Raw genomic sequence first — 27,151 nt, 5'->3', positions numbered from 1 at the left:
AATATCTCTCAGTGATGCCTTTCTGCTTCTCCAAACTATCACAAACAGCAGCAAATGCCAGTCTAGGACCAAGGAAGATCAGTGCAGACAACAGCTAGGGAATCAGCAGTGCTGGGATCAAAGATGGACTCCTACGTGGAGCAGGGTTTGCTCACGTCCCCCCTCCCCATCCTACTCACACTTAGCAATAGGGAATGAATAACTTGCAACTCCCTTAGGGCAAGTGGAGAAATTGGAAAAGCCACACAACTGGCTAACTGGTCCCTAATTCCAACTGTGAAAAAATGAGCTCATTTAGGGGTTCCAATTCCTGCTACCCAGCTGATTGCAATGATGCTTTGTTGCTAGCATTGGAACATTAACTTAGTAAATTAATTAAACTTACTTAACAGCCCAGACTAAGCAGATTCGATATATGTGCCAGTTACACTAACAGACATTTGCTCCAAAGCTTCCCCTTGCACAGGAGGGGAAAGTAATAGAGAAGGTGGTGGGGAACAGATATTTTTTCTGGGTCTTGCTGCTGACAGCTGCTGACTTTGGTAGCGTTTTGTTACGAGGAGCTATAGGACCTGAGATCCCTCAAAGTGAGGGGAAGGCTTCCCCATTTACTTCTGCAGACTTTGGAACACTTCAGTGTCATTCCTCCCTCCTTCCTTTGCCATCGTGCCTTTTTCTCACCCATCAGATACACAAATACACACCTTGCAACTCATAGGAAGGACAGCAGAAGTTTCAAATGCTGATTTAGAATCATAGAATGGGTTGGAAGAGATCTTAAAGCCAACCCATAGGCCATGAAAAGGGACACCTCCCACAGCCCAGGCTGCCCACAGCCCCATCCAGCCTCCTCTTGAGCACTGCAGGGATGGGACATCCACATCACCTATTCCAGTGCCTCACTACCCCACGTAAAGACTTTTACTCAACAAAATAGAGGACCAGGTTGTTAAAACCAGAATTTTCAGGAGTTTCCAGCATCCTGAAAGACAGGATTTGTTGATGCACCAAAGTCAGGAGCCCAACTTGTACCCAAGTCAACCCAACAGCCAGAGCTTCCTTGAGAGCACAGCGATCAGGATGATTTGGTGAACCTGAATTTTTGAAGCTGGGCTGGGTATGATGGCTCACTGAGCAAACAAGGAGCTGCTCTAACTGCAGGTAGGGGCCTTTGTTCTGTTGCCCCTTTTTTTTTAGGGCAGGAGGAAGTTAATGCGCTAAAGGAAGCAGCCACGGTAGCAGCAGCAACAGAAAAAAAAAAAAGAAAAGAAAAGCTTCCTGCAAGTAGCTGAACCTTTTTAACAGTGAATTTTTATTTCTATATTTAAATGAACCTTTCCCTCTGCTGTATCAATAATCAAAAGCCAGCCGTAGGGAACTACACTTGCTTTTGATAGCAACACTTTGAGAACTGCTCTTGTCCTGCGTGATAATTCAATGGACTGGGCTATCTTTCAAGACTGCAGAGTACTTCTTTTTCATGCTACAAGAAAAAGCTGCATCTTTAAATAACCAACTATTTTAAAGGGAGAAGGGGCGTGTTTTTGGCTCAGTGCAGCTCAGTTGGCAACTTGCCGCTAATTTAAGTCAATGGAGAGGAACTCCAAGTCGTAATCATAGAATCACAGAATGGCCTGGGTTGAAAAGGACCACAATGATCATCCAGTGCATTGCTATGTGCAAGGTCACCAACCAGCAGACCAGGCTGCCCAAAGCCTCATCCAGCCTGGCCTTGAATGCCTCCAGGGATGGGGTATCCACAACCTCCTTGTAGGCAAAGAGCCAACTCCCCCCTGTCCTTGAAGAAGTGCACCTGTATCTGTGATGCAGGATGATGTTCAGGAATGGCACAGTTTTACAAGAAGGTGCAATTTGCGACAGAGAATCAAAGGAGCCATTCACACAGCAGCGACATTAACAGTCAGACTTGCCCCTTTCCTTTCCTAAGGAATATGCATTTGCCATTACGTGGGCATAAAGTACAGACTATACTAGAAGAAGCTTTGTTCAAAACACCTAAAACTGGTAAGAAAGAACAGGAAAGACTGAACATGTAGTTAAGTCAGCGATGCTTTCTATGCCTTAGTTCCCATCCTGGGATGAATGTCTGAACCGATGAACCTTTCTGCAGAACTCATTCGTTTGTTTTTCCATTATTGTTTTCACTTACAATTATTAATTAGAGCAACCAGCAGGCATTATTTCGGGAATTCAAACAATTCCTTCGATCATTTTCAAACCCTTTGCCACAAACTGCACTTGGTATTTGGAAATGGAATGTTTCCTGAAATTAAGTTTGAAAACACATTTTCAAGAGCTCTGAGATAGATCATTTGGTTCACTTCAACTCCCTTCCTCTATTTTTCCCTAGATTTTCAGATCAAGAAACTCATCTGAAATTAGCCCTTCTCTGTCCTCTCCCGCCATCAGCTAAACCCGGTTTAGAAATGGACTCACCAGAAAAACACATCGGCGTGCTGGAAAATTCCTTTTGAGCCCATACTTGAAATTCTACACAAGGTATGAGTGTGAACACATTAGGAGGGAAATTCAGTGAGAACTTAAAAAGGTGTAAGTTTGAAAAAAGCAAAAGCAGTAGGTAAAATGATGACTGATTTGATCTAGAACCTGAAGAGATGTTAAACTCTTTCTGGGACATACACAATTAAAAAGGGCAAAAACATTGTTAAGAAAAACAATGAAGCAGTCATAAAATGAACTGTGTGACTTTCCATCACCATCACATGACAAACTCAGGTTCAGACCTCCCACCCCCTTCACTCCACTGACACCAGGATGATGCATCTGCAGCAGCAGAAGAAATTTTGAAATCCAAACCAGGAAAATGAGCAAAAAGAAAAACTATCATAATTCCCACAGCACAGATGTGTAATCAGTAAAGAGCTGAGCATAATTTTGAAAGCAATAAGTGAAAGCAGCAATCTTGGGCTGCCTCATCACTCTCAAGTCTGAGTTGCCTGGTGCCCTTCTATGATGGCATCACTGCATCAGTGGACAAGGGAAGAGCCACTGATGTGATCTGCACTTCAGTAAGGCCTTTGACATGGTACCCCACAACATCCTTCTTTCCAAATTGGAAAGATATGGATTTGATGGGTAGACTGTTTGATGGATGAAGATCTGGTTGTGAGATTGTATCCAGAGAGTGGTGATCAATGGCTCAAACTCTGGATGGAAATCAGTGATGAGTGGTGTCTCTCAGGGGTCAATACTGGGACTGGTGCTCTCTAACATCTTCATCAGTGACATCAGCACGGGGTCGAGTGCACCCTCAGCAGTCAGGGGGTTGACATAAGGGACAGGATACCATCCTAGACAGGCTGAGAAATGGGCACAGGTGAACCTCATGAGGTTCAACAAATCCAAGTGCAAGGTGTGCAGCTGGGTCATGGCAACACCCGCTGTCAGTACAAGCTGGGGGACGTAAGGAACAGGCACAGCCCTGACAGCAAGGACCTGGGAGTACTGGTGGTGGACATGAGCCAGCACTGTGCCCTCACAGCAGCTGCGATAGGGCAAGAAGAAATGGATTCAAACTAAAAGAGGGGAGATTTAAACTGGATACAAGGAAGAAGTTTGTTATGATGAGAGTAATTAAGCACTGGCACAGGCTGCACAGGTGGTGGTGCCTCATCCCTGCAGACAGACAGGGTCAGGCTGGATGGGCTGTGAGCACTGATGGAGCTGTGGGTGTCCCTGTTCAGTGCAGGGAGTGGGACAGATGGCCTTGAAGGGTCCTTCCAACTCAAACCATTCTATGATTACCTGCCTTGCAGTTACCCTGCTAATAGCAAAAGGAAAGCAAAGCTCAGCAGGGCAAGTCAAGACCCCTGAAATTTCTTGTTTTGAAGCAAAATCAATCAGCTTAATTTCAAGTTGCTCCCTCCTACCCCTTAAGTTTCTCTGTTCTTGTATCCCCTAATACAACCATTCTCCCCGTCTCCCAGGAGGCTATCAGACACTACCAAGGCACAGTGAGACTTTGGACATGCCAGTTGGCCACCTGTACATATCCACTGCCTGGCCGGCAGCTTGCTGGCAATGTGCAGATTAGAGTAGAATTCTCCTTTCCCCTCCCTCAAAAGGAAACTGATTTCTTCCTGCCTAGCTGAGATTTTCTCTGAACTGGCAAGAATTCCATAATTCTTAAGACATCCATTCCTTATGAAACCCAGCTCGAGTTTATCAGAGCTCAAAAGCTGATGGGGTGAAAATGCTGGAAATGGTTTTAAGTTGAAAGAGGGAAGATTGAGGTTGGATGTCAGGGGGAAGTTCTTTACCATGAGAGTGGTGAGGTGCTGGAACAGCTGCCCAGAGAGGCTGTGGATGCCCCGTCCATCCCTGGAGGTGTTCAAGGCCAGGTTGGATGGGGCCCTGGGCAGCCTGGGCTGCTATGAAATGTGGAGGTTGGTGGTCCTGCCTGAGGCAGGGGGTTGGAGCTTCGTGATCCTTGAGGTCCCTTCCAACCCAACCATTCTGTGATTCTACTGCTGTCCTTGTTCAGTAATCACCAATTCTTCTCACCTCAACACAGGGCATCCAGAAATACCTTGATGACTCGTAACACTACTGGTGGCATAAGAACCAGATAAGGATGAAGATCAAAACTCTGCAACTCCACTGAAGCAGCTGGACTGCACCAATGAGCACTCCCCATTGAAACAAAGCACACACAGTGCACTGCAACAATATTCTAATTCCCTATTTAAGGGCTTAAGTATCTTTTGCAGAGTGCAATTCACCTATTTATTCCTTACTTCGAGCCTTTTGCTCCTGGAAGTACATGCTCTGCAGGTATAAGTCTCTACAGCTCTATTAAAGGCAAAGGTAACAATTCACACTTCCAGGCAACTCGGCCTTGGATTTGCAAAACCCAAGCACCCCTTACTGAGTAAATGTTGCACAGCCTGCTGAATTTTCTCTGCAACTTTTTACTCATCAAACTGCTTGGAGAGAGGAAGGGGAGGGGAAAAAAAATACAAAGGCTTCTGCTTTTCATAATGCCTAATCTTTTTCCCCATTGGCATCCACCAGATGTTGCTTTGGATCAGAAGATAAATATTAAAACCTAAGAAGGAACAAAGCAGGCTGTTTACGAGATGGATTTTCTGATGTTTCTCAAACCCTTTAAAAAAGATGGGAGAGGAGGGGAGAGGGGGAATAGAAATGCTTTGATAGACACAAGGAATGAATTTCACGACCCAGCAGAGCTCTCTAGCGGTCTCAAGGCTAAATTGCTTTGCTGGCAGCAGCCTAAGAGTTAGGAATCATATCCTGGCGTCAGCCTGAGAATTAGGAATTATCTCCTTCTGCAGTCCATCATTTGGCAGGGGCAGCAAATACCTTCTGGGTAGAACTAACCTGGCAACGAGTCCAGCAGTGTGGCTCTGGGAAGGGCTGGTGTCCCCCTGCTGCTGCTGAGTTTGGCTTTCCCCACACAGGTACAGGTAGGACCTGGGTGCTTGCTGGCGGTAGGAGCCCACCATGACTTGGACATCACATTCAATAATGGTGGATCTGTCCTCTTGGCAGCTGGCAGAAGAGTGGGTCAGGCTGCAGAGAAAGGCCAAGGATGCTGCAAAGACAGGAAGGGAATGAATCACGGAATGGCTTGAGTTGGAAAAAAGGTTAACCCCCCCAGACCCAATCCTGCTAAGGACTTTTTGTTAAAACCCCCATCTGGAACCAGCTATACTTCTCCTTGTTGAGGGGTACCAGGGACAGACGAAGCAGTGTCCAGACACGGCACCAGGCTGGGACATCCACTGCCTCCCTTCCAAAAATGGGATGAGGGTATCACAGAATGGCCTGGGTTGAAAAGGACCACAGTGATGTTTCAACCCCCTGCTATATGCAGAGTCACCAACCAGCAGCCCAGGCTGCCCAGAGCCACATCCAGCCTGGCCTTGAATGCCTGCAGGGATGGGGCATCCACAGCCAACTTGGGCAACCTGTTCCAGTGCCTCACCACCTTCTATGCAGATATTTCCCAATACAGGCCCAGCAAGGCGAAATCCTCTGCCAGGGCACATTTGCTGCCGTTTGGTGAAGCTGTGGGATCTGAAGCAGGAGAGCAAAAGAGCTGCCCTTGGGCCAGCCATCCCATCACACCACCCCAGAGATGGGGACATGCTGACCCCGGTGTGATTTGAACACACAGCCTTCTGATCTGGAGTCAGACGCGCTACCATTGCGCCACGAGGTCAGGGACAGCCACTGAGAGCAGCCCACGGGTCACTGATGCTGAGCAGATGTTGGCTACACGTGTCACTGCTTCTCATTGTGCATCCCAGCCTCTGGTTTGGTACATCTTTCTGGGGGTGAATCGGTTCCCAGCAGCTCCCTGTTTCATGTGTGTTCCTGTATGTTACTCCCCTTGCATGACAAGGATCTACATCTCTGGGATCGGAAGATCTGAAATCCAGGTGCAGATTTAGAGACTGTTGTACAGCCTGGAGGGCTTCTGGGGTGCTTGGGTGAATGGGGGGATCAGTTTAGCACCATGGGTGTGCTAAGAGGTGTGATGGGAGCAGCTGTTTTGCTTTGAAATGGATTTAAGGAAAAAGATGTGAACAGAAATTAAGTTTTCCTATTGCCAAATCTAGAAGGGGGGAAAAAAAAAAAAAAAAAAAAAAGCTTGAAAAATATGAACCATTATTTGGAATAATAAGAAAAAAGTTGCCTGCTTCTTCACAAAATTTGCACTGTTCTCGCAACCAAAAATGACCCTTTCCTCAAAGATCTCAGGAACAAAAGACAGAGTTAACAGGCAGAAAATCCTAAAGGAGTGATGGTATCATGCCTATATTGCTACTTCTATTGTCCAGAAACTATGCCTAGAGACACTTTAGCAGTCTGTTAGTACCCAAAGAAGCCTCATGCCTTCTTGAAGGCCTGGTTGCCATCCCCAGGTGTATTTCAAACAGTGCTACCTACACCTGTGTTTTGGCAAACGACTATCGGAAGGACTAAATGCTGCTATTAACTTGCCTTTGCTGCATCTTTATCTGCAGTAAAACAAATTCCTTAAAGGAATTCCTTCCCATTCTGTAAGAGGGTAAGGCTCGTTCTGCCTTACTAGCGGTAGGAAAGGCTGTGACACAATCAGATGTGGTCATGGAGATGATACAACTAGATTTGATGTCTAACCAACAACGGCAATAATAAAGGGCATGCACTCCATAAACACACCTAGAACAACCTAGAAAGGGACTTCATTTCCATACACTACTGCTTCAGTCCATTGGATGGTGATACCACTACTTGTGTCCATTTCTCATCCCTTCCTTGAGGATTTACAAGGTTCTGATACTTCCATGTTACCCTTCCCAATTAGGAAGAAGTCTTCCTCTGACCACTAAATGCAAATAACCCTTGGTAGCAGAAAGCTGCTGTTCTCTCCTGCAACAAGAGTAATAAATAAATACCAATTCAAGATGGTAACACACTTAGCATATCCTGGAAGTGCATAGTCTACTCATTCTGAGATGCCTCTCCCTGCTTAATTCTTAAGTGTTTGAGTCCCAGAATAAAGCTTCTTTATGCTTTATCCTGTAAATACAGAACCCACTGATCACACGTTACACAATCCCATCACCAAGATGAATGCATTCATCCCATCACAGCATCTCTGCTGAGGTCAGACACGGTGGCAGCCAAAACTCTGCATGTCAGTGATGGGTTAGGGACCGGCTGCCCCCAGCCCTCACTTTGAAGGATGCTCTGGCTTAAGCCAGGATCCTGGGCTGTTCAGCACCAGGGCTTTGTTCTGGGTCACTGTTTAATAACAACTGTAGGACATGTGATGAGGCTAAACCCTACAGGAGATCCAAGGGCAGCTGCAGATTGGTTGAACAACTGCCCAAAGAGTCCTGGTGCCAAAGCACACACATCTATGCATTGCTCACATAGCTGGCAGCAGAGCGCAACGTTAACTTCCACTCAGCAGAGAGAAAAAGTAGGTTACAAACGAAAGAAATAAAAATTGAAAACAAAGGCAAAAGGAAAGGGAGAGGAAAAAGAGAGACCTTCTAAGGTCATAATGTCCAGCCTCTCCCTATGAAGAATTGCTCCCTACGAGACATTCATTTTGCGCAGCCGGGTTTCAGAAGTCCCAAGAGGTGACTTGGCAAGCATCTATTCCACTGCCTGATAGATCTCACTGTCAGAACACTCTTGCCATGTAATCAATATGCTTTCCCCACTCCCCCCCCCACCCCCCTTTCTTAATTTCATTTCCAGATTTGAAGGGCAGAAGGGACCATTTGGATGCTTTGGTTTGATATCTTCAATAAATGTGAGAGACCCTTGCCTCTACTCACATTTCAATTGCTACAGCACTTCCTCTGCAGGTCCTCTGCACCTCTATGTGCAAATCTCCCCCATTTCCCTCATTATATTCCCTGTGGTTGTACTCAATGGATCCCCTTGGTACACTTCATTGCTGCATCCAAAGCTCCTTCCCCTCATTCCTTCTGCTCCAAACAAGGAGCTCCAACAAGCCACGTCTCTCTTCCTTTTAAACCAGCCTCATTTCATTCATTCCTAGTTTTTAATCTAAACCATCTTCTCTAAGCATCCACTTCTACCAATGTGACACGACTAATGGCAGATCAGAGATTTGCTCACAAAGATCCTCCATAAAAAAAGCCTGGGCTTGCATTCTTACTTCTTGTGCTCTGAATGAAGCACATTGAAGTACTTCCTATGTCCAGGTTATACCAATGGTCAACCCAAAAACTCCCTGCAAGCCCTTTTCTTAAGGGAAGACCCCATGGGACAGACTCATGGATGACCAGTGGTTCCTCACACCTTAGAAAAACATCTGTTTAACGGGGAAAAATGTCCCATGGCCCATCTGCAGAGGTTAAGCTTCTAAGGATTTGACCATATAAGAAAGCCAGATGGACCAGCTAAGGACTCCCCCATGAACATACCTCATCATGAACAGGTTGAACACAACACAGCCCACCACTAAAAGGGGAAGAGAGCTTCCCTGACATCCCCAAGCTATGCAGGGGAGGCATTTCCACTTTATGATGTGTTCCAACAGGAGAAGCACAGCTTGAGTTCTCATTTAGCATCCCCTAGGCCAAGTGAAGAGCTGGGAAATGGCAACTGAGCTTCACACCTGGCTGCAGCAGCCCCTGCACTGAAGGGGTCCTTATAGACCAGGACCACTCCCCCTGCTCTTCATGGCTCACATCTCCAGAATCCCTTTGCCACCTCTTTCACGTGGAGGAAGCTACAAAAGAAAGGATGTGAGAGCTGCAAGTGGCAAACTCCTCCATGCAAATGGCAGCAGGTAAAGAATGAGATGAGACTGCACTTAATGCCCTAAATTGCGGGGAATGTAAGACACAAAATATTAAGGGGAAGATAGCCTGGAAAGCAACACTAAAGTTATACATAAATCTGCAGCCACATGCAGACAGGCTACATGCACCTCTCAGTGCCTGCAAATAGCCTAGTAAACCCACAGAGGACTTTTTTTAATTGGGAGAAAAAATCCTGTAAATGCATCGACATGCATTACAGAAAATAATTTGGTAACTCAACTGCTGAGATGAGTAAAGTGCAAAAACCACAGCAGGTGACGGAGGAGGGGGGTGACTTCTAAGTGTCCCTTTGCATGGGGAGGTATCACCCCCTTTGCATCTTCTCATCCAAAAACCTCAGCCAGCAAGAGGGCAGCAATCAGCATTCACTTGCTGACATCTCGTGTTGGGAAAAAGAACTGCAGAGCTGCCTGTAGGATGGATTTCCCCAGGCTCCCCCCTCTGCCACCTCATCGCCCAGCGAATTTTGAGCACGGTTATTAATGTTTTTTACAGTTAGGATCAATTTGATTACGTTTTGGTTCTGCTGTTCTTCCTGCAATGACTAAAATTCCTTGTTTTATATGCTGGGTTTTTTTTTATATTGTTCAGTTTTGTTTTTTTTCATGCTGTTTGCACTCCAGCTTATGAACTATACGCAGATCCCTGTTGACTGCCTGAGCTTTGGTTTGGGATTCTCCACACCTTATCATCCTTTTTTTTGTTTTTAATAATGGTACCCCTCATGGATCAGCAAAGTAAACGATTCTGAAAGACAAGAGAAACTTCTGGATTTCACAGTAACTGAGGGTGACACGGTGGTGATGTGTTGACAGTTGGACTAGATTATCTTAGTGGTCTTTTCCAACCTTAATGATTCAGTGACTCTATAAAAGGGATTTTAGGACACCTCTCACCCTAACCCCTGCCCACAGCAATGCTAAATTTCACGTTGGGTTTCTCAGCAGCTGATCAAGTCAACTTCTGACTGTTCCCAAGGATGGAGTTCTCACACCTTTGAGGAGAACCTTGGCAATTTAACCTCATGGAAACCTTCAAAGCCACTTTTCTTCCAGGTCCCCAAATGAGATCTCTGGTCATTTGGACAGCCACAGAATCACAAGGATTTCTGTAGATCTCCAGATTTTCCTCCTAGTATCAAATCTATGGAGCTGCTAAGATCTGTTCCACCAGTATTGCAATGCTGCAGCACCAAGGCAGTCACTCTGTACATAGTGTTTAGGGAATTAAATATATAGAAGCACAGAATTATAGAATATCCCAAGTTGGAAAGGACCCATAAGGATCACTGAATCCAACTCCACATAACACCACTCAAAAATCAGAGTTTATATATCATGATGGGATTTAAAAATCTTAAATACTGCCTCTTGCCAGCATTAGGAGCTTAGTAATGTGCTGCCAATAGGGGAGGGAGGAAATATGTCTTGTGCCTGTCTGGAAGAGTTTTCTCCAAAACCAGGGCAGTTATTTCTCTTTGAGAGAGATAGAACTGGCAACAGTCCCTACAGTGCTGCTGTTAAATAGGATGCTCTACCTGAGGGATGATCTCATATTGCTCTCAAGGAATTCAAATCCCCAACTCCAGTTTTCCAAAGGTATGAACTGGCCATAGTGCATCATTCACACTTCCAGACATTCACCTTGTTCCACCAAACTCATACCCCACTGAAGCTGTCCCATCATACAGCCAAAAGCCACAGAAAAGACATTTAAGGTAGCTTGAATCATAGAGTGGCTTGGGTTGGAAGGGACCTCAAGGATCATGAAGTTCCAACATTTTGGTTCTGAGCCATAAAGAACTGCTGTCACTTCACACCTCACTCACAGCCACAAAGCATATGTGGCAGCTCAGGCCACAGGTGGATCCAAAACCCGTGGCCATAGATGCAAAAACACCCCTAACATCAACAGACTCTGGAACAAACTCAAAAAACAGAAGCTTATGTTGGTTCCTCTCTTCTCTCCAGAGCCGATTCTGCTTTTCTACTTTCTTTTCCCACAGGACAACGTACACTGCAACCACTCTCCCTTTTGGGTCAAGATATGGTTTTAGGGCATATTTTTAACACAAAGCCAGATTTTGTGTCTTAGCTGACCTTGTAAGCGTGGTGCGAGGCAGCTAAGGCTCGTCGTCGTTGCATTGCCCAACATTTCACAGGGGCTGCCACAGATGGTGACCGAAGTCTGCCCTGGGGAAAATCCAGTTCCATGCAGGTGAACCATTCCTCCATTCAAGCCACCTTGGAGAAGAACAGAAAATGAGATGTAAGACATAGCCCAGTAGCTAGCAATCAACAGGAATAGTTCTATGAACTCAAAATCTTTGCTGTCATGCAAAAATAATACTAATAATAGTAATCACATCCATCACCACCAATAATCCATCACACAGCAGCTCTTGGAAGAACAACTATTTCTGGCTTACCCCAGTTGCAACGCACAGCTGTCACCCTCAGCTGAGAGATGAAGGTGAGGTTGGAGGAAGCCCAGCCCTTGGGGACATCCAGGCCCAGCACAGGGTATTCACCAGCAGGGAGCAGAGGAGGAGAGCACTGCAGCTCTGAATGGGTGATGGTGACACCCCTACAAGCAGAGTCTCCAACAAACACATGGATGGCATCCATCTCCATGACCTGTGATACGTTTATTGTTAATAGGAGGCCAGTCACAACAAATGAAAGGAAAGTTGGCGTAGACTCCTCACTGTAAGTAATTTTTCCAATATCATAGGAGATGCCATCTACTGTCAGCCTCAGTGCCCTAGCACCATTGCCTGGGGGCACCGTGCACTGGATGGCTGCACAGGTGACACTGAGGATGAGGCATGGTTGCTGACCAATGAGAACAGCTGTCCTGCTCTTTCCTTTCAGTGCTGCACCTGCAAAAGCGAGCAGGCCTCCACCATTGGTACTGAAGTTTTGGGGGTAGAACTGGTGGACTTGAGGCGTGATGGTGAGAACACTGGATGTACTTCTGAAGCAAGCTTGCCCACTTCTTCTGTTGGATACGGAGACGTTATGCTCCCCTGGGGCAATGCAGTGCATCCGGCACCTGATGCTGGTCTCATTCCAGTAGATGACCTTGCAGACAGCCTGGCCATCCACACGCACCACAGGGCTGTCACCTGGCCACGCCAATCTCTGCCCTTTGATGGTCACATCGGTGTACATCCCACTGCTCTCCCAGGTCACCACATCTACAAGGGGAGTTGACTGCTCACGAAGGTGGAGCGTACAACCCCCAAGGCAGACACTGCTGATTCCATTGACAGTCACTGTGACAGTAAGAGCCCAAGACACCTCAGCCCACCACTGGTAAGGCAAAAGGTGTGTCCTTGGAAGGACCACGCACTTAATGGTATTGTTGTCAGAGCTCTGGAGCTCACAGGAATAATTACCATCCAGGCTGACCTGTCCCAGATCTCTTCTGGATCTTAAAGCAATCCCTGATATAGTAAGTAACATCCCACCACAAATAGACCCAGCTGATGGGAATACGGAGGTTATCCGTGGAGTTACTGTGATGGTCTGCAGCCTTGCTATCACATGAGAATATCCAAGCTGTCTCTGGATAACCTGGATAGGGTAAACCCCAGGCTCCAGGTCGCTCAGCGGTAAAGAGCATTCATAAAACACTGCAGACTCATTGCCAGGTTGCAGCTCAAGCTCACACTCGCTGTCTCCCAGCTTAGCCACAGATCCAGTGATGTTCACTCCCTGGATGCTCAAGAACAGGCTACTCTCCAAAATTTCCAGATCAACTGTGGTAACCAGAGGTGTCAGAGCTCTTTGGTAATTAAAGGTGATGCTTTTTGCAACAGGAACATTTTGAAGTGAGCTATTGCTAATGAGTATATTTACTCTGACAGGGACATCTTGAGAAGCTTCATTAGAGAAATTAGCAGCTGGCGGGGTCAGGCACCAAATGGTCTCTTCTGCCAAGTGGGTAACCAGACAGGTTTGTTCATTCATTGAAACGGAAACCAGGGACCGATTTTGGCTAAAGCCCAGCCCAGAGATTGTGAGCAATGTTCCACCTTAGGAGAAAAAGAAAAAAGAAAGAATATTACGTGCAAGAAGAGAATGAATGACTGTGAACTGAATGCGTGCTGAGGATAAGAACAGCACTGAAGTAGCAATCTGGATTTTTTAGGAAGTGATGAGAAAGATGCAAAACCTTCAGCATCCCCAAGTTAATTCCAAGCCCATAGCAGCCTCACAAAGCCAGCTGAAACATCTCTCCATCTCCATTTAGTTAGCCTCTCAGTGCCCTGCCTGCTTAAGCCCTTCACAAAACCAGCTGAGAGTTAATCAGTGGTTACCTTCCAACATACCCCCTAAAAATGAAAAGAAGGGTGCAATATTTTTTTTCTTAATGCAGTTAACTCTTCAGAAGTAACAGCCTTTGCCCTGTAAGCTCAAACTAATCTCTCTTCTTTAAAGGCTTCGGCACTTCACAAATCACTGAACTAATAACACAGCACAAAGCCAGAGCTTTGCCTATCTTTAAGCACGTCGTGAGGCTGGGAATGGAATCCAGGGAGGACCTGAAGTCACATCACACAAATTTCTGTCTTCTCTACAAGAGTTCCAAAGGGTCCATGTAATATTCACCAAATGGATTCAACTCTCCTCCACCCTGCAGGCAAATGACAAAATAGGATAACCCAAAATCTGTGCTTTAAGATCTCAAGTGAAAGTTTTGTTTTTACTTCAGTGATAATTGGCTCTGAAGCACGGTTAAATGATTTCTAACGTTTAAAGTATGGAATAGGATTAATCAATATTTCAGTTTTGATTAAAGTTAACACTGAAAAAGGCTTTTTTTGTGTTTTCAAGTTCAGGAAAATAGATTTCTCTTTTGGGATCAATAGAAAAGACTGTTTGCTTGAAACCAGGATTGCACCCTACCATCCACTTAACTTCCACGCATAAAGTCATGAAAGATGGAGGCGTAATGACTGAAAGATACAGCATGTGTGAGTCAGGTGTGGGTGTGCTTTGTTTCCCCAAAGGGAACATGCAAAGACCTGGGGAAAATCAAACCCAAAGCACAGGGACCCCTGAGCCAGCCAACCAGATCGAGGGATGCTCGCTGAAATCCCACGTTCCCAGGCTGCTGCAGTCTGATGCCTGCATAATAAAGAGTCACAGATTTAAGACACCCTCATTTAAACTGATGTGAAACCTTTCCAGTCCTGCTGGGAAACTGTGCCCTTGATCCCTTTGACCTCCGTAAGTGGCTGCAGATGTACTGCCTTTATTTACCCAGGAAAGAGCCGCAACACGGCTCGATGCTGAAGACCTCCGAGATGTAGTGGATTAATGGCTCAACCCTGCAAAACAAGCAACACAGAAGGTTTGGGGGTTTTGCTTTCTTTCTGGAACATCTTTGATTTCTTAAACTGGAAGAGGGCAGATTTAGACTAGACATTAGCAAAAAATCTATTACTGCGAGGATGGTGAGACACTGGAACACAGGTTGCCCAGTGAAGCTGTGGATGCCCCCTCCCTGGAAGCCAGGCTGGATGGGGCTGTGAGCAACCTGGTCTAGAGGGAGGTGTCCCTGCCTATAGCAGGGGGTTGGAACTGGGTGATCTCTTCCAATCCAAAGCATTTTATGATTCTGTTATGAATACTGCCTTATGGCAACCTGTGGGCCAAGCACAGTCCATACAGCACAGTGAACTGCCTATCAGAAACAACAAGAACATGAAGGTTTCTGCTAAACAGATCCCAGCACAGCCATGTCAACAGCTGCAAGATCCAAAGATCTCAGCTGCCTTTCTTTCCCTGCTCCTCCCATGGGAAGTAGACTGAGGAAAACCAGGTATAACCTCCCAAAAGGCACTCAGACAGGGGTGTAGCTTTGCTTTTGTCCCACTTCCATCTGTTTGGTTTTTTTTCCTCTTCATCTCTCTCCTTTCAAAAGCAATCCCTGCTATAACATGCTCTACAGAAGTAGACCTTCCCACGCCTGCAATTCCCTCTAGAGACCAGGGCTGTCTTTTGAGATGATCAAGTTCCTTCATGGTCATAAAATATCCAAGTTGGAGGGGACCCACAAAAGGATCACTGAGCCAAACTGATGGCTCTATACAGCACCACCCAAACCCTATGGTTGAGAGTGGTGTCCCAACACTCCCTGAACTCTGGCAGCTCAGGGCCATGCCCACTGCCCTGGGTGTTGTGCCATGCCCACCACCCTCTCAGCAAAAAACTCTTTCCTAACACCCAATCCAAAGCTTTACTCTCTATTCCCAGATACAAAGTGCTGCTAACAGACTCCAGTATCAGATGGGATGAAGCCCTATGCATCCTCCCACTGTCCACAGCTTTCTACTTCAGAAGCTCATTGATGCAACAGCTTAGAGTGGGATCCGAGCAACACATGCAGCTTCTTTCTCCAAAATACCATTGTTTCAGGATTGTTTTGAGCAGCTGTCACTGATTAGATCCACACAGCTGATGAGTAAAACTGTGCTGCTTATGGAAGTATTGGTTGCATATCACTTCGGGGTGGGCTTCCCCCTGTGTTAATTTATTTATATTGCTTTTATCTGGGAATTAACCCAGCGTCACCGTAAGATACAAATAGAATCATGGAATCATTGGAAAAATTTCTAAGATCATCCAGTCCAACTGTCCAACTACCATCAATACTGCCCACTAAACCATGTCTGTAAGTACTACTTCTACTCTTTTCCTAAACACCTCCAGGATGGTGACTCCACCATTTCCATGCTCCAAACAGAATAATTTAAAAATTCTCCAGACAAAGCACATATATACATTTTTAAACTAGCTTTTTTTTTTTTTTTTCTCTCATGAAGTGTTTCTTTTATTCTCTTGTTTTCCTACAGCAGGATTTATTTGTATTTGACTTGAATTTCTGAATACCTCCGATTGCCCAAATATACATTTTTTTCCATCAAATCAGCTGTTTCTCTAAAATGTTTCCCTCCTACCAATCCAAGGGGAATTAACTGACTAGCATTAGCAGCTTATTGAGTTGGAGATCAACAAAGGCCTTGATAATTATCTGTAATTTTATACCATACAGCAGATTTTCATGTCAGATACCGCATTTGTGAATTCTTACCTCCCTCTTCAAATTAACCCTAAGATACCAAACAGGATGGAGAAGAAAATTTATATACCTTAAGGGAAGTGCACACATTCACACACCTGTTTGAAGCAATAGCAACGCCATTGATGATAACAGAAACGTTGTACCACCCCACAGCCAAGGCTGGAAGCATCACATTAAGACCATCATCCATCTGCACCTGGATCTGTGCCCACGTGCCCCCAATTTGGACCTTGATATCTGACCCCTGGTAGTTCGCAAATGAGGAGATTCCAATCTGAAGCTCCTGGCCCCCTGCAAATAGGAAAAGGGATGAAATTATTTCAGTAGCAAAGGTTATTTTAGCACGTAAAACCATTAGGTACAGTCATGTCCATCAGCCAAAACTCAGAAACTAGAAGACTGCAGTGCTTGTGTTTCTATTAATTCCTTTGCCTTCTCAATAAGATCATCAGATATTAATAGTGTGAACTTGGCTACATTCACCAAACACCATTCTCAGTATATTGATAGATATTTAGGATAGGATCTATGCCCTCAATACAGATATCCTGAACATCCACACCTTGTTAGAGCCAAATCCAGACTTTCTGCAGCTCACAGGCTGGAGCTGCGTGAAGGATTGTTCCAAAATCCCTGCAAAGATTCAGACCACTCTTTTCAGCACTCTGGGAGTATCTACACTTTAATAGAATCTCCTACAACTAACTGAAAATTTCCTTAAGAGCCTAAAGTCAGACGTCCATGCGTGCTCCAAAGCACCTTGTTTGCAGGAAGCAGGTCAGTCTCCCCAGTTTAAGTTCTGTTGTGAGATAAATTATATTGAAGATAGAGGTCATTTTGCCTTGTGTTTTCTGCAGTAATAGAAAAGGACAAGGACTGTGGGGAAAGGAATTTCATAACCCAAATTCCTCCTGAAATAGCTTAAAAATTTAGGCTGGCATGTATCAGTCCAAATAAAGGCTCTGAGATACCTTTCTCATCAGTGAGGAGAAACAGAGTCTTTATGGCATAATTCACCTCCTTTTAAGGAAGATTTCCAAAAGACCAATAGTGAATCCTACCACAAAACTGCCATTTCTCTTCACTGACCACATAGTAAGCACAGAGATGTGTTTAGGAGATGAATCACATCCCTCTGTCACCTCTAGAAGACATGGATTCAGTTACACAGAAGCACGCACAGGACAGAAGGGGTCTTCCAGCCCAACTCCCTACCATCATGGACAATCCTGAATTCAGACAAAAGATGCTAAAATCCCCTCACCATGCACATCTACGTGCTCATCTACACACAGAATATCTACCCAGGGTCAGCTCTCCCAGAGCAGCCCCATTTTCACCCATCCCTCTTCCTCCTTGAGCTCACTTGACATTAGAAGTTGACCATGCACGGTTATCCCAGCCACACAGGGATGGCTAAGCTGCTTTATTAAGACAAAGGGAGAGCATAAAGAGAACTTTTATAGGTTAACTCATCCTAAAGCTTCAGATCTGAGTAGCAATTTTGACTACCAAGCACAGACTGAGACCACTTGGCACTGACACAGCCTCCCCAGCAGGCACCATCACTGCAGCCTCAGAATCCTCTCCTTTCCACAAAGCAGCAGAAAAGCTCCTCTGAGAAGTCATGGAAACCCAGTGCTCTCCCATTCAGCACGCACAGAGTCAAAGTTTGAAAGCCTGTGAAACTGAATATATTAATAACATGAACTCTTTGGACTCTTGGTCAATTGTCAGCTTAATCCTAGATGCCTGGAAGGCATCGGTGTAATTTATTTATTCTTTTTATTATATAGGAGGAAAATTATATTAAAAGCTGAAGCTGTGGAGGTTCTGAATAGGAGATTGAACCGAGTCCCAGCATCGTTCAGGAGACACTATAACATTAAGGAGTTCCTTGCACCTGGGCTGCCCACGGCTAGAACAATCTCCCCTTGGTGCTATCGTATCTGAATAATATTCAGATGATAAAGGACGTTTTCTCTTATTTATGCATCCTGGAGTAATAGGAAACGACAAGGGCACTGGGGAAAGGGATAGAAATGTCAGGTGTGCAGCAGGCACTGCGTCTTGTTGCCATCACAGCTGTCCCACCCCCTGCATCCATGCCAAGTCTCTGAGCTGGAGGGAGCTTTGTTAAGATACGCATTAAGAAATTGGAAAAAGAAACTTCAGAGCGTATCCTGGCAGGAATGGAAGTGGGGCACATAAAAATAAAATAAAAAAAAAAAAATCAGGAATATTTCTGTTCTCTTCCTAGTTTCCTAGAGGGAGGTATCCCTGCCTATAGCAGAGTTGGAACTAGATGATCTTGAAAGTCCCTTCCAAACCATCCTATGGCTCTTACTGTTTTTCCTACAGATGGAGAGGAGAGAACAGCTGAGGTCAGTTTGGGTTCTTTAGCCTCACACTATTAGAAATCAGGCCTGGACCACCCTGAGTCCCAGACCACAGGCTTGCCTCAGCCAGCACAAAGAAGGAAGACCATGGCCAAACTCCTGCTCGTTTCTCTTTTGACAGCACTGAGAGTCAAACCCTAGATTGCAGCACGCCTCCTTGGGTGGACAACATACAGAAAAGATTGGTCTGTGTATGATTAATGTATAACGTTAGAATAGTGGGATCCCACATCTCTAGCCCTGCTATGGTGGGAATCCTACTGCTCAATCCATTGGTAATAAAACAGGTTTGCCCGCCAGAAGACGGGCAGCGTCTACAGAAGCTGTGAAAGAAATAAAGAAACAGCTTCGAATCACAGAATTGTAGGGGTTGGAAGGGAACTCTAGAGATCATCGAGTCCAACCCCCCAGATGCCAACAACAAAACTGGAAATAGAGGTTTCATTTCCTAACTCGGCGTTTTTTCTTGCTAACCAGTGCTGTGCTAATTGTCAGGGCAAAGAAAGCTAAACACACTTGCAACAAGCTCTGGAAGAAGGCAAAAGGATCTCAGTTTGGGGGATGCTTGGTCTGAGATCATTTCAGTCAACCCTAAAGGTGGTAGCTGAGCTGGTGATGGTTTGTGTCTTAAAGAGAGCATTTAAATCAAGTAATCAGCACCTTTGTCTTGTTGCTGTCATTTTAAACTCAATTTGAAGCTAGTAAAGCAAAGTCTATGGAATGAGCCAGGAAGAAAGAGGCATCACACTCTGACTACAGCCCACTTGTTAGGATCCTGGAGAAGTGCATTCTCTAGCACCCATCTAGCCATTGCTGAACCTGCTACCAAGAATGAATGAGTGGGGCCATTCCAGAGCAAAGCCAGAGAAATATGACTTTGGAAGAGCATCATAGCACACTTAACATTGAGGACATGATCCATATTGGGCTAAGGCAAGCAACTCATTACCAGAGCCAGGCTGGATGGGGTTCTGAGCACCTATTGAGCTGTAGGTATCTCTGTTTATTGCAAGGGAGTGGAACCAGATGGCTTTTAAGAGTCTCTTCCAACACTCATGATTCTATAGTTTTATGTAAGCTAGAGAAAAAAATATAAAGTAGGCAGGAGTGATCAGAACTTGCAGGGGACACGTGGGCAACAAGTTAGAAGAAATCAACAGGAAGAAGCTTAGTACCACTAAACTCCTTAGACCTGAAGTGCCTCCATCCAGCCAGCACTGGCAATAACAACAGGGCTGCAGACAATGCCTGGCACATCTATTGGCACTTAAACACTTTTCACCTGCTAAGCCACTTCTGTTTCTGCTCAGTGACACAATTGCAGGGTTTAAGGAAGGGTCATACTGGAACAAGTTGGTGACTGTTGTTGATTGGTACCCAAAAACCAGCGTCACGTGGACAGCAGCATCTTCTGCCCCCTGGAAACAGAAGCAAAGAAAGCATCAGGAAAAAGACTGAGCCAAAAGAAAAATAATTATTTCCTATGTTCACGTATCTCCCACACCCAGTGAGTCAGGCACAAATTCCCAAATTTGTATGTGCATTAGACTTGCAATCAGTTGGTGTTTCTGATGGTTTCATAAATCAAACACTGTTGTTAATTAGGCTGGTCTAAACTGTAGGTGGAGTCTGGGCTCAAATGTCCAGGGCTTGGCTGATGGGCTACCATTTGCTTAGGCTAGGGCTATCTATGTAAAGGCTTGTAGGCTATCACTTAACTGACTGCATCCCAAAAATACGTGGTTTCTTACCCGAGAGGGAACTTTACATTCAATTTGTGTTGAACTTCTGGTATCCTCCCAAACTGGGCAAGGCTGAGATCCAAACAACACCAGGTTTACCCCTTCCAGACCAGTCCCTCTGAGAGCCACTCTCAGTCCTCCTACAAAAGCAATTATTTTTAATTACATGAAAGATGTGGAATAGTCTCTTCATCGTGCAGAAGATCCTTAATTACTGGGTGACTACAGAAGGGAGTAGGCTACTGGCTGATCTGGGGATGATCATCTTCCACCTTGCTTTGCCCTAAGTTGCCTCTTTCACCCAAGATCCTTCTTCTCTGTTATTTACCCTTCCTATTATTTGAATTCTGGTCCACGATACACAAGAGAACTGTTTATTTCTCAGTTTGTCTTTAAATGACATACTTATTTAAGCCAGCAAAGTCTGGTCTGTGATCTCACACCCAGCCCAAGAATGAAATCAGGAAGAAAGGAAGAAGCACTAAGAACAAAAAACGAGCTTGACACAGCAGGTGCTTTCACAGTTCAAAAAGCTGCCAAGCACCCTGCTGCCAGAAAAGCCTCCAGCGTGTGATTAGGAAAATTCACATAGATGGGAACTTGGCAGAGCTTGGGACTTTGCAGAGTTGTGAGGAAAGTTAGAGGGCTCTCTGAACCATCAGAGAAATCTAGAAGCATCTCCTAGAATTTCTCTGACTGGAAGCAGAGCTGGGTAAACAGCAATCAGTACTCTAGCAGGAAGCTCCTTCCATTCAGAGGGCTGGAGCACCTCTCCTATGAAGAAAGGTGGAGGGAACTGGGCTTGTTGAGCTTGGAGAAGAGAAGGCTCTGGGGAGACCTCACTGTGGCCTTCAGTACTTGAAGGGAGTGTATAAACAGGAGGGGAAACAGCTGTTTGTGAGGGTGGATAGTGATAGGACAAGGGGGAATGGTTTTAAAGACAGGGGAGGTTTAGTTGGACATGAGGAGGAAGTTTTTCATCCAGAGGGTGGTGAGGCACTGGAACAGGTTGCCCAAGGAGGCTGTGGATGCCCCATCCCTGCAAGCATTCAAGGCCAGGCTGGATGTGGCTCTGGGCAGCCTGGTCTGCTGGTTGGCGACCTGCACACAGCAGGGGGTTGGAACCAGATGATCACTACGATCCTTTTCAACCCAGGCCATTCTATGATCTCTAGACAGGCACCTCACATTTACATTGTGGGGTCATCATGAACCCCCAACGTGGCACCACTGGGACCAATGATATTTTGACAAGCATGACCTGATGCATCAAAATACAAGATGTTCCCAGCCTCATAGAATGATATGATTTGGAAGGGATCTTGAAAGGTCAACTAGCCCAACTCTAGTCCAAGTCATCCCCAGCAACACTAAGTCAGAAATAGGAATATCTCAAAACCGAAGCCACTTGGCTCCTGTGATTGTTTCCAGATAAGGAGACTCAGATTTAGAGTACCGATTCCATGCATGTTGTTTCAAGACGAATGCTCTTAAGTTTTGATGTCTACACTTATATCCATATGCAATGAAATACTGCATATGTGCACTTTACGATAAGATTGAAGAGAGGTATTTTAAATGGAAGAAATTAAAAACACAGATGGAAGCTGTAATTCTTTCCAATTATAAACGTTCAAGGCATATGTAATGTAAGATAGCATTATACTTGCTTTCTTTTTAATGACTGACAGATCACTGTAATTTGGAGAGGAGTCATATTGTCATGGAAGAAAATGAGAAGAAAGAACTAAGCACTAAAACTTGTCCTTGTTTTTTCCTTTGTTTTCCATATGAATTAGAGTGAGTCTCAACCTGATATGATGTTCACTACGGAAAACAAATAGGAAAGAAAAGGACAAGGATGCACCCCAGCAAGAAGAGAGGTGACTAGTGTCTTAATTTTCATCTTAAGAACTCGCACATTCTTTCAAGTCCATCCCAAACGTGTCATCCAATAGGTTCACAAACAACAGTCCCACTCTGCCAATTACCCCAAAGTGAGCAAACATGGCACAGTTCAGCTTTCTAAGCCATGTGGTACCAGCACGACAATTACTCCTGCTCTGTGATGTGTGTTAACATGAACTCAAAGTGGCTCACTAACAGAGTTAAGAGGTTTGCAAACAAAATCTGGGTGAACTTCTATTGACAGATGACACATCATACCATTTCTAGATATACCCCTAGCTGCTTGAAAATAAGTTCAGCCATTTTACAGCTAGGCCAGATGAATCCCGACACTTCTCATACATCAAATACGGGATATAGGACATAGGATATAGATATAGGAAGATGAGCCATGAAACTCCAGTACCCTTCTCAGTTGATGGAAGGAACTTACCTGCACATAAGTTTACTACTCATTAATAGAACTGCTAGGGGATGTGTTGGTTGACCTCACAGACAACCCAAGAAAGATGTCATTTTTGCAAGAAACTTGCCCCAGTACTTTGTGGTACACACTGTAAGCCCAGCTATATTATGTTTTCTTCTATCAGATGAAGACCTTGGTAGTGGAAATGTAATCGAAAAAAAACAAGTTGTGAAAAGCAAGGCACAAAAAGCAAACGTCCCCTTAGAGCTCGTCTGACATTCAGACCTACCAATTTCTGAAGCTCTGGGAGGTTCAATGGCAACCAGCCTGGGCTCAACTCTTAGGAAGATGCCTTCTCCTGTGCTGGCATTGACTGCAAAGCCATAAGGCCTCACTAATAATGTCAGCTGGTGGACTCCAAGTGGCAGCCTCTCCATCTTGCAGACCACTTTGGTTTGATCTGACATCACGATGTAGCAAGTTGTGTTCTTCACCTGTACCTGCAGGGTTGTGCTCTCCTCAGAGAAACCAACTCCCCTGATAACTACTGTGGCCTGGAATCCGTCATCTGAAGGAATATCATCAAATAAACTCATTAATTTCGGAGCATCAATACACAGCATTTATTTCCAAGCAACAGGTAAAAGCTTTGATCATCTTCATGAACATATATTGGAAACTACAACACTGATGGTCTTCTCATTGCCATCCATCATGCCTATTCCAGCACGTCCTTGCCCAGCTACTCCTTTTTGTGCATTTTTATTAAAAATAAAGGTGCTAAGAGCTGTCTTTGGTACCAAGTCTATCGCTGTTCCTCTTCCCTTTGAGCCTCTAATACCTTGCCTCTGCAAAACTGTGTTAGTGCTACGTACTTCAAGACTCAAACTCATCAGAAATGCTGAATTTGGAAATACAACTTCCCTAAAAACTGCACTTTTTTTTTTTGGAAACACAGTTTCCAAAAGAATACACACATCAGCATTTGACAGTCCTTTTCCACAGCCATCTCCCCCCTCGTTTTGTGCAGACCCAAAGCCCCATTACCTGCTGAATACTCCACATCACTGACTAAGGGTGTCATTTCCTGGCTGAACTGGAAAGAGCAGGAACCAGAACAGTTTGCTGGGACATCATTCACCACCACCACCACCTGGAGATGGAGAAGGAGGTTATTCTAAAGTGGTGTTTTCTGAAGCCACAGCTGTCCAGCTACTGCACTGGCACAAGTTTCATTGCATGGTTTGCTAGAGCTCATCTTAGATAAAGCAGCACATGGTTTTGGAAGCTGTGTCCCCATCTCACCTCTCTGGAACTTACAGCTCCTCTTCTGCCAGTCACCCACTGAAGACCCCACCTGCCATACCCCAGTTCTTTCCATCCCACTTTGAGAACAAGGCTTTTAGCACCTTGTAAAGCTAATTATAACTAATCTCAGATTGCTCAGCAAGCACCTCTCAATTTTTATTTCCTCACAGTTTGTGCTAAATGAAGACAGCTGGGCTGTGACTTAGAGAACTAACATCAGCTCCCCCCTCAGAAGACTCAAGTGGCAAAGCACAGGACATAGAAGAGCCCTCTTGTTCCCTCCCACAGGCATCAGGTGTGTGCCAGGAGGGTAAACCACTACCTGCAAATAACAAAAACAGGTAGTTTCCAAGAAAAGAAGAAATAAATAAAGCAGGATGACCTAACCACAGGTGCTGCTGAAGCCCAGCAGCAGGGCTTTGAGCACATCCAGCCTTGCACAGTTATCACTGCAGCACCCTGCAGTCTTTGCTGGAGGCGAAGGCAGCTGTGTGAATCAATCTGCAGCACATCTCGGCTGAACAAATCTGCTGAGCAGGCAGAAGCTTTACCTGTTCCCTTTTTTTTACAAATCAAGAATTGAGATCCAGAGATTGAAGGACCTGCCCAATCCACACACTAGTACCAGGTATCTCGTTCATTTTACCCAACAGCATAGGGGCTGGAATGCTGCAGATAAATACAGCATCAGTCCCAACTATGATGACAGCACTACCTAGCATGGGTGGGATTCCAGGGAATGTCAGTCCCTGAGCACTGCCTCCAAAGAAATCAACTCTTCTCACTTGCAATAGCTCCTAAGGAAAGCACTGCTCCACACAAGAGGGAGCATGACCCGACTGCTTTATGGAGAATCACAAAGCAGATCTCTGAAACGATTTAGCAGCAGTAGTGAGCACCTGAAAACCAGTTAGCCTCCTGACCTACAGGATCCAGGTGAACCAGTAGGAAGTGTGGCACAGCGTTAACCCACCTGTGTTTTGTTATTGGAGGTAGCAAGCATGTCCCCAAATATCGGCCCAATAAAGACACCCCCATCATAAACCACACGACTGGAAACAGCTGCCTTCAGACCAGTGAGGTTTTCAGCAGAGACCTGGCAAAGAGCAAGGATGTCAGTTTCTTGCTCTTTTCCAACCAGTGTAATGTATGACCATTCCCACAGCCCTCATACACAGTTGCTACAAGGTGGGAAATAGCTCTTGGAAATCTGTTCTCCAGCTGCTTCTATTGCTTTTGTCTTCAGGTTTGAGCCTTCATTTCCCAAGTCTGCACAACATTTTCCTAACCCCACCCTGAGCACAGGATCCTACTGCTTCTTTGAAGCTAACTTTACATTTGTAGGATATGGATATACAACAGAATAAAATTTCTTCTCATGGGAGAAAGAATTTCAGTCTATATTCAAAGCAGACTGTTCTACCTGAAGCAAAACTTAAACTTTCATGGTTGGACTCTTGGGACCGGTGCTCTTTAACATCTTTATCAATGACATTGATGACGGAATTGAGTGCACCCTCAGCAAGTTTGCTGACGACACCAAGCTGAGTGGTGTGGTTGACACAGTTGAAGGACGGGATGCCATTCAGAGGGACCTCGAGAGGCTAGAAAGGTGGGCCCGGGTGAACCTGATGAGGTTCAACACTGCAAAGTGCAGAGTTTTGCACTTGGGCCGGAGGAATCCCAGGCATCCCTACAGACTGGAAGGAGCGGTCCTTGAGAGCAGCCCTGTGGAGAAGGACCTGGGGGTCTTGGTAGACGAAAAACTTAACATGAGCCAGCAGTGTGCCCTTGCAGCTCGTAAGGCAAATGGGATCCTGGGCTCCATCAGAAGAGGGGTGGCCAGCAGGGACAGAGAGGTGATTGTTCCCCTCTACTCTGCTCTTGTGAGGCCCCATCTGGAATACTGCGTCCAGGTCTGGAGCCCCCAGTACAAGAAAGACAGGGAGCTGTTGGAGAGGGTCCAGAGGAGGGCCACAAAGATGATCAGGGGACTGGAGCACCTCCCCTATGAGGACAGGCTGAGGGAGCTGGGCTTGTTCAGCCTGGAGAAAAGAAGGCTGCGGGGTGACCTCATTGCAGCCTTTCAGTACATAAAGGGAGCCTACAAAGAGGAGGGGAATCAACTCTTTGAAAGGGTGAGTGACAGCAGGACAAGGGGAAATGGTTTTAAGCTGAGGGAAGGGAGATTTAGGTTGGATGTCAGGGGGAAATTCTTTACGGAGAGAGTGGTGAGGTGCTGGAACAGGCTGCCCAGGGAGGTTGTGGATGCCCCGTCCCTGGAGGTGTTCAAAGCCAGATTGGATGGGGCCCTGGGCAGTCTGGTCTAGCATTAGGTGGAATGGTGGTGGCCCTGCATGTGGCAGGGGGGTTGGAGATTCATGATCCTTGAGGTCCCTTCCAACCCTGGCAATTCTGTGATTCTGTGACTCGATGATCTTTAAGGTCTTTTCCAACCTGAGTGATTCTATGGTTTTAATATGATCAACCTCAGGATGGGAGACAGTGAAACAGATCTTCCTCTGAGACCTTAGAGAACCAGATATTAACCCAATGTGCATAAAAATTCCCGGAAAAGACAAGTTTTTGGTACAGAAATTATACCACAATCTAATCTGCAGTTAAGCAACTGCTTCATAAAAGGGAACAGAGAACAAATTGGCCACGACAAACGACAACGAATGGGGTTCAAAGTGGACATTACTAAAAGAAGTGACCGTACATTGATAATATTGGGCAAGTCCCCAGCTTTTGTTCTCCAGGTGAGAGTCCAGATGCTTTCATAGCAAGTCTCTGAGTCTTTGATCACGATGAAGTCACTGGTGTTGAAGTACGGGGCTGTAGAACTGTCTGTGTTGGCTTGCAGAAGCTTGTGGAGCTGGTGGGAGGAGATGTGCACGGAAACGTCTGCAAGAGACAAAGCTGTGGATATCG

At 45.4% G+C, this 27,151-nt stretch overlaps 1 protein-coding gene and 1 non-coding gene across 2 annotated transcripts in view; both read right to left on the bottom strand.

Annotated features, from left to right (window-relative positions):
• Nucleotides 1-27,151, bottom strand: part of PKHD1 (PKHD1 ciliary IPT domain containing fibrocystin/polyductin) — a 242,386-nt gene that overhangs the window by 184,476 nt on the left and 30,759 nt on the right. The window contains exons 24-34 of the mRNA XM_090136629.1: nt 26,940-27,124; nt 25,191-25,313; nt 23,957-24,062; nt 23,199-23,477; nt 20,605-20,735; nt 20,136-20,271; nt 16,550-16,745; nt 14,630-14,697; nt 11,788-13,398; nt 11,459-11,602; nt 5,383-5,596 (exon numbers count right to left, since the gene is read on the bottom strand). Coding sequence (XP_089992755.1) covers nt 5,383-5,596; nt 11,459-11,602; nt 11,788-13,398; nt 14,630-14,697; nt 16,550-16,745; nt 20,136-20,271; nt 20,605-20,735; nt 23,199-23,477; nt 23,957-24,062; nt 25,191-25,313; nt 26,940-27,124 — 3,193 coding nt within the window. The remainder of the gene's footprint in view (nt 1-5,382; nt 5,597-11,458; nt 11,603-11,787; nt 13,399-14,629; nt 14,698-16,549; nt 16,746-20,135; nt 20,272-20,604; nt 20,736-23,198; nt 23,478-23,956; nt 24,063-25,190; nt 25,314-26,939; nt 27,125-27,151) is intronic.
• On the bottom strand, nt 6,155-6,226 carry TRNAW-CCA (transfer RNA tryptophan (anticodon CCA)). Its single transcript has one exon. It is a non-coding gene; the product is annotated as a tRNA-Trp (tRNA).

Source organism: Phasianus colchicus, chromosome 2 (assembly GCF_987193195.1).
Source record: "Phasianus colchicus chromosome 2, bPhaCol1.hap1.1, whole genome shotgun sequence".
Lineage (NCBI taxonomy): Eukaryota > Metazoa > Chordata > Aves > Galliformes > Phasianidae > Phasianus > Phasianus colchicus.
Note: the sequence above shows the minus strand (reverse complement) of the source record. Positions and strands in the feature narration are given on the sequence as shown.